Source organism: Palaemon carinicauda, chromosome 10 (assembly GCF_036898095.1).
Source record: "Palaemon carinicauda isolate YSFRI2023 chromosome 10, ASM3689809v2, whole genome shotgun sequence".
In the NCBI taxonomy this organism is placed as follows: Eukaryota; Metazoa; Arthropoda; class Malacostraca; order Decapoda; family Palaemonidae; genus Palaemon; species Palaemon carinicauda.
In genome coordinates this window covers 21912245-21919744 of record NC_090734.1, presented here as the reverse complement: position 1 = coordinate 21919744, position 7500 = coordinate 21912245, and the positions used below count along the sequence as shown (strand labels likewise).

At 35.3% G+C, this 7500-nt stretch overlaps 1 protein-coding gene and 1 long non-coding RNA gene across 2 annotated transcripts in view; both read left to right on the top strand.

The window, feature by feature from the left end:
* LOC137648391 (uncharacterized) overlaps positions 1-609 on the top strand; it is a 1994-nt gene extending 1385 nt beyond the window's left edge. Inside the window, exon 2 of the long non-coding RNA XR_011045607.1 lies at positions 1-609. This exon is cut by the window's left edge and continues 412 nt beyond it. This is a non-coding gene — a long non-coding RNA (uncharacterized lncRNA).
* Positions 610-4077: 3468 nt separating this feature from the next.
* LOC137648390 (uncharacterized) overlaps positions 4078-7500 on the top strand; it is a 3490-nt gene continuing 67 nt past the window's right edge. Inside the window, exons 1-2 of the mRNA XM_068381318.1 lie at positions 4078-6987; positions 7451-7500. The exon at positions 7451-7500 is cut by the window's right edge and continues 67 nt beyond it. Of these exons, the coding sequence (XP_068237419.1) occupies positions 4772-6307 (1536 nt within the window). The 5' untranslated portion in view covers positions 4078-4771 and the 3' untranslated portion in view covers positions 6308-6987; positions 7451-7500. The remainder of the gene's footprint in view (positions 6988-7450) is intronic.

Below are 7500 nucleotides of genomic sequence, written 5' to 3'. Positions count from 1 at the left end.
TGACATTGACTGATCTGTGGTTGTTATGAAATTGGCAGTCTTTGGACATTCATATGTTTCTGATCTCGAAAAGAGATTTGAGGGATCAGAAATAAAAATTGATAATGTGAAATTTGAAGTGTCATTTTTTGGTTGGAGAGGTGCCACATTTTCCATCTTTCTTATCAATACTAGTCTTTTAGATCCTTTGGTATCTTATAATCCTGACTATTTAATTGTATATCTGGGAGGTAATGACTTAAAAGCTGACATAGACTTATCCTTAGTCAAAGAAAATTGCAGAGCATTTTATATCTTAGTTCGTGAAAAACTACCAAATACTTGCCTTATTGCCTCGCAAGTAGAGCTGAGGTTTCATGTAAACAGGAATAGGTTTGATGCCCCTCTTACAGAACACTATAAATTACTTAGACGCTATTTCAATAAGTTTGTACTAGGTTTAAAGTGTAAAGATTTTCTGTTTAGGGTGGAAAGCCAGGGGAGATTAGATAACCAGAGGTTGTATAGAGATTCGGTACATTTAAATACAGTAGGTTTAAATCATCTATTTAAATTGATGAAAGATTGTTTGAGGTTTTGTTACAGAAAAAATAAAAGTTTGTAATCATGTCTAATTTGTCTCTTTTAATCAATAGTCGGAAATATATCCGAGGACAAGTGACAAAGTATTATAACAATAAGATTTCACTCCAAACTAAAACCACCTCTGAGAAACATGTCCTCAAAGCTAAGTTTAAATCGTATCTTGATGACTTGAGGGACCATGATAGCAAAATTCAAGCCTTGATATGGCAAGAGGAAGAAAGTAGTGATAAACTTACAGTGGAATTGGCGAATTGTGAATCTTATATTGATAAACTCAATGAAATGTTAGCCTTCCTTGAAGATACTGTCTCTTTCACTTCTAGTACCTTAGATGCTGCAAGGAGTTTGCTTAAGAGTCCTACTGCTCCCCTTCCTACTTTCAGTAGCACTGAAGGGGAAAATATAAACAAATTCTTAACAGAATTTGAGGATACCACAGGCTCCTTTCAGCTTAAGGATAGGGATAAGTTGTTGTTGTTAAAGCAACAAGTTTCGGGGCGTGCTTCCGTTTTGTTGAGTTCACTTGAAGTGGATAAACAGACTTATAATGATGCCAAGGAACTTTTGTTAGCAGCTTTGGCTTCTGGTTCGCTGCAGAAATTCAATACTATTAAACAAATAGCAGAGATGAGGTTAACGTACAGCACAGATCCATTTTCCTATATTAGTCAGATGAAAAACTGTATTGAATCTGTTAAGTTGCAAAAAATTGAAACTAATGACTTTTTGAATTATTTCTTTTGGCAAGGTATGAATGATACTTTCAAAAATCAGTTGACTATCATAACAAATAAGACCAGACCTTCATTGGATGAAATAAAGGATAAATTTTTTGAGGCAGCAGAACGATATTCATTAGCTACCCAGAATTTCCATTCAAAGAATCATTCTAAAGGTTTTAATATCAAATCTTCAACAACAAATTTGGCTACTGATGTCAATTTTAGCAAGACTAACGGGCCTTCAGTTAAGTGTACTTTGTGTGCTTTAGACAAGGAAAGAGACTCTTCTCATCCTATCTATAAGTGTAAGTATTATGAAAGTCCAAAGGCCAAAGTTGACAAATTGAAGGAAATTGGAGGATGTTTAAAGTGCGCTAAAGCCAATCATTCCACCGAATCTTGTAATTTTGTTTTTTGAAAGAAATGTTTTCATTGTGGAAAATGGCATTTTACCTATCTGTGTATAAATGGAAATGAAGAAAGGAGTTTACTGGGCGCCACCAATAAAATCGAAGCAACCCCTGTTACCTCTCAGAGTCAAAAAGTGTCCAAAAAAGGGAAAAACTGTAAATCTGCTCCCAAAGAGGAGGTTTCTAGTGGCATGATTCTATAAGTAGGTGCTTTACGGACTACCAGTACAGAGTCAATTTTGCCTACTTTTACTTGTTACCTAAGTAACCAGGTCGAGATTAGGTGTCTTGTAGACAGTGGTTGCCAGACTAATTTTATTACGGAAGCTGTAGCCAATACTAGTAATCTCAAGGTGTTAAAAGAAAGGGTACATTTGACTGTTAATGGTTTTAACTCGAGTAAGCAGTATGTAACTAAGCTTGTAGAGGTAGAGATAGGTAAGGAAAGGTTCAAGATTGAAGCACTTTTTGTACCATCTATTGATATAAATTTGAAACTTCCACAGCTTTCTAGGATTACAACTGCGTTTATTGAGAAAGGCTATGTCTTGGCAGACAATCAATTGTTAAACCATCAGGAGGAGATCAATAACATTGATTTCATATTAGGTACAAATTCTATGTATTGTCTTTTGAGCTCAATGGTAAATTTTGGTCAGCCGATTCCCTCTGTCTATAGTCAATGTGCTCTAGGGGTTATGCTATTGGGTAATCTGCAGAACACTATTTCTAATTTGAAATACTTACCTGATTTGAATTATGCCTAATACAATGGTAATAATTCGGACATTTCTACTTATTTGTCTGTAGAGTCTTCTGTTGTCTATGTAGGCTTTGGTTCAAGCATCTTGTGTGATGATTCAAACTTTATGGGAGGAGGTAACTCTTGATGTTGAATCAAATTTTGCAGTGTTGAAAGATGATGGAAGTATTTCGGAGACTGAATTGAATAAAGCTGCAAACGAAGTTCTCATGAAATATGATGAGAAGAAGGTATTAAACTATGACCAATTAGAATTCGAAAACTGCTCTTCAGAGGTCAATGATCAACTTGTTAGATTTGCTTTGAATCATTCTGTTCGTACTGAAAAGGGCAGGATATCCATGCCTCTTTTATGGAACAGTAAAGTATCTCCTCTTCTTGGTAGGAATTACAATCTTGCTAAAGCTGTGCTAAAATCTAACTTAAAAAAGTTAAGAAAGAATGAGCTTCATTTACATTTGATGGATGATGCCATTAAAGAACAAGAACAACTTGGTATAATACAGAGGATTCCAAATTTGGATCAGTATATGGAGGAACATCCTGAGCATAGTTTCTTACCACACATGGGTGTGTTTAAACTAAACAGGGAGACCACTAAGTGTAGAGTAGTTTTTCTCTCGAATATTTGTGAAAAAGATTTGTCTAAGCCAGCTACTGTTAGTCATAATCAGAGTATTCATTCTGGACCTTGTTTAAACCAAAAGATTGCTTCAGCTCTTTTACACCTGAGATTTGGGTCTAAGCTTCTATGCTTCGACATCCGGAAAGCTTTTAACCAAATAGAGCTGAATCCCTCTGATCAGAATAAATTACTATTTCTTTGGTATCGTAATGTAAAGAAAGGAGATTTTTCTCGTGGGGTATAAGAATGTGCGATTGAGTTTTGGATTACGATGTTCACCAACAATTTTGATGTTGAGTTTATACAAGATTTTGGTCCTGGATACTGAAGGGAATTCTGAGGAGGTTGTATGTTTGAAAAGGTTGATTTATCAATTATTTTATATGGATAATGGTGCTTTCACTTGTAGTGATTCATCAACATTGAAATGGGCTTATCAGTTATTGCCATCTATTTTTGAGCCCTATAAGATGGAATTACAACAAATTGTTACTAATGATAGTTCACTTCAGGAGGATATTGATGCTGGTCTTGAAAACAAAACTGACAGTAAAGTTAAACTTTTAGGCTTGCAGTGGCATAGGCAAGATGATATATTGTCAACTAGACCGATTGCTCTTGAGGGATCAGCCAATACAAAACGTTTAATTCTCAGGTCGATAGCCTCTAATTTTGATTTATATAATTTCAATGGACCAGTTTTTAACAGATCTAGAGTTTTTATGCATGGCTTACAGTGTGACAAATCACTTGGATGGGATGATCCATTGTCACAAGAGCGAATGAAAGAGTGGAACTGTATTTCAAGACAAGCTAATGCAACTCCAGAAATTATGGTAGAACGGTTTGTAGGGGAAAGAGATGCATCTTATAGGATACTAGCTTGTGTTGATGCAAGTAGTCTCATGTATGGAGCCGTACTTTATATTGAGAATATAGATACAGGTAAGGTTAGTTTTGTATTCGCCAAAAACAGAATTGTGAACACAAATTTGAAGACTAAATCAATCCCTTCCTTGGAGTTGCAGGCTATTAGTTTAGGTACAGAGATGCTTATGGAACTTTATAAAGAACTGTCTGGTCCTGCATGTGTCATTCCCATTAATATTAAAGCACTGACTTTGTATTCTGATAGTTTGGTAGCGTTAACTTGGGTAAATTCCTATGCTAGTAAACTTGATAAAATGCAGGGAAAATCCAATTTTATATTGAATAGGTTACATCGTATAAATCAGCTTTGTGAAATCTTCCCTGTGAACTTTACCTTCACAAGTGGGCAGAATAATCCTGGGGATTGCATAACTAGATGTTTATCATACAAACAAGTCAAGAAAACTAACTATTTCTCAGGACCACAAATTCAGTCAAGTGATGTAGCAATAAGTCAAAATGTACTGAGTTTCACCATCCTGAATCCTTTATTCAAGATCAATGATGATAATGTTGAAAGCAAGACGTTGGTAGTTATAATATACAGTGCAATAAACTTTCCATATCATCTGAATATCTAGTTTCTCCAAACAGATATTCTGACTTTCGCCATTTAGTGGCTGTAATTGCTAGGGTTCTGAGATGTTGGAATAAGTGGAAGGCTCGCACAAAGTTGAACAAACCAACTTGTAAGGATTTGATGGTTATTTAATCTGGGTATTACAAAGAGGCTGTTATGCACATAATTTTGAAAGATCAGCTTGTCTATTTCCCTGAAGTCTTTGATTATTTTGGGTCTGATTTGAAAAGGGTCAAGAACATACCCAATCTTGTCAGTCAGCTTAATGTTTATCCTGATCAGGTTGGAATTCTGAGGGTGAGAAGCAAATGTGATCGGTGGAAAGAGGGTGAAAGATGCTATTTCCCTATTCTTTTGCACAAGCATAGTGAGTTAACAAAGTTGATAATTCTTGATTTGCATGTAAGGCTGAAACATGCTGGATGTTATTCACTTTTAGCAGAGCTGCGGAAAGAGTTTTGGATACCTCACAATTTCTCAGTTGTTAAAAATGTCCTTAAGGATTGTGTTACGTGCAAAAGGTATAATGGTCGTTCTGTGAAACTGAATCAGTCCCCATATCGTGATGTTAGATTGCATCCTTCTGAGATTCCTTTTGGGTATGTGTACATAGATTACTTTGGTCCTTATACTGTTAAACAGGAACATAGAAAGCTAAAAGTGTGGGTTCTTTGCCTTACCTGTATGTTTACTCGAGCAGTCAATTTGAAGATTTGCGTGGATATGTCTGTTAAAGAATTCCTTCGTTCTTTTATGCTTCACACGTTTGATTATGGATTGCCACAGTTTTGTGTAAGTGACTTAGGCACACAGATAGTAGCAGGAGGTAACATCATAATGGATTTTCTTAAAGATCCTGAAACCCAGAGGCATTTTGATGAGGCTGGTGTACAATCGATAAAATTTGATCGGTATTTTAAAGGCTGCAGTCAGATGGGTTCTTTGGTAGAGATATGTATAAAGATGGTCAAACATTTGATAAATAAGTCCATTGGTACAAATGTTTTAGAATTTAGAGATTTTGAATTTGTTGTTAGTCAAACTTGTCACTTGGTGAATAAGCGACCAATTGCTTTTAAAGAGGCATTAAGGGATTCGAGCAACGAGCCTGTTCCTCACCCTATCACTCCGGAAAGGCTTATTCATGGCTATGATCTCTTATCCATCAATGTCATTCCTGATCTACAGCCTGATCCTGAGATTGATCTTGAATACATTATTGGTACCACCCCGTCAGAAAGGATAAAGAATAATTATCAAAAACTAAAGGCAATCAGAAAAAATCTCATAGACAATTATCATTCGGAGTTTTTAGCTACCCTAATAAAACAGGCAGTTGATAAGAAGCACCGATATCGTCCTTGTCATCATCTGCATCTTAATGTAGGTGATATTGTTTTAATCAAAGAGACTCATGTAAAACCCATTAACTATCCTATGGGAAAAATTACAGAGGTAATTAAGAATTCAAGTGGTGAGGTGACTAATGCTATCGTTTTGAAAGGTAAAACAAATGAGCTGGTGAAAAGGCATATAACCAGTCTCATCCCTCTTTTAAAACCCGATATTGCTGAAGAGATCAATCCTTCAGCTAATGAGGAATTAGATGCCAAACCTAAATTTAGAGGAAGGTCAAGGAGAAGGGCAGCAGTCGAGTCAGAGAAAAGGACTAGGCATGTGCTCCAAGACTGAGATGGTTGGATAACTTTGTAAATATGTAATTGTAAATATGCATGTTTTCATTTTAAATTCAACTTTTTACATGTTTTGTAAAAAGACTGAATCCCTTCCCTGGAGTGTTGAAAATGATGTAAAATTATTACATCACTTATGTTTTTCTTCTATTTATCATTGTTCTTATATAATGCGTTCTTAAAGGTTTAATATTTGGTTTAATTATTGTTAATTTGAATAATGTAATCATTAGTATAATTTAGTAAATTTAATTGAGTTTTTCTATGTTTACTTCGAGCTTATAAAGGGAATATGTAATTATATTTTCGTTGTGACGGTAAACACCTTTTAAGTCTCGAAGGTATAACAACTGTTAACGAGCAGTTACTACTGTTTGTTTCTTTTGTTTTCCGAGGAAAGGAAACGCTGAGCAGCTGAGACAGTCGTAGTGGAGTCCGTTTGGAAAATTCGTACCAGTCAGTTAGTTGGTTTGGTTGGTGGAATCAACATAGAGCCGGTTGCTTTTCTTTCAAGCTCGACGGTTATATTATTAATGGACGGCTAATTACAGCGAACTGTGCCCAAATCACCGCTCCTGCTCAAGTCTTGCCAGCAACGAAGACATGTCTCTTACCATCTTAGACACAGGATATACTTCATTTATTGCCGAACTTCCGAGGTGCCGATAAGGCTTTAAGGTACGTCACAACGAAATGATGGGTGTCTATTTCTAAAGTGATCCTAGCCTTCTTATCATTTCACCAATGGAAATGATGGCACACTTATTTGCAAACTTGCTGAATAGTCCTGAATTTAATCGTTATATTTACTGATTCATATTAACATATCTTATTAAACTAAATATATACCTATTGAAGCATAAAAAACTACATAATAATTTGTAAGTAATTTGTTTTATCTTCGGATACTATTCGTTTATTTTAACATCTCGAAAATCTAATTTCTAGGATCAGCTTCATGGAAGAAATGTTCATATATATAAATATAAGTTTTTGAAGGATCCTTTAACTCTAATTCTTTATTTTATTTTCGAGATGTGTTTATGCTAATTTAGGTTTTTGCAGTTGTTACCCCTTTGTCGTTACTATTTAAGTTTATTATTATTAGGGGGTAATAGAATGTTTGTTTGTTTTTCTTCAGGGCTCTCTTGAAGTTGCGGGAAATTGGGAAGGACCGAAACTTTCACCCCC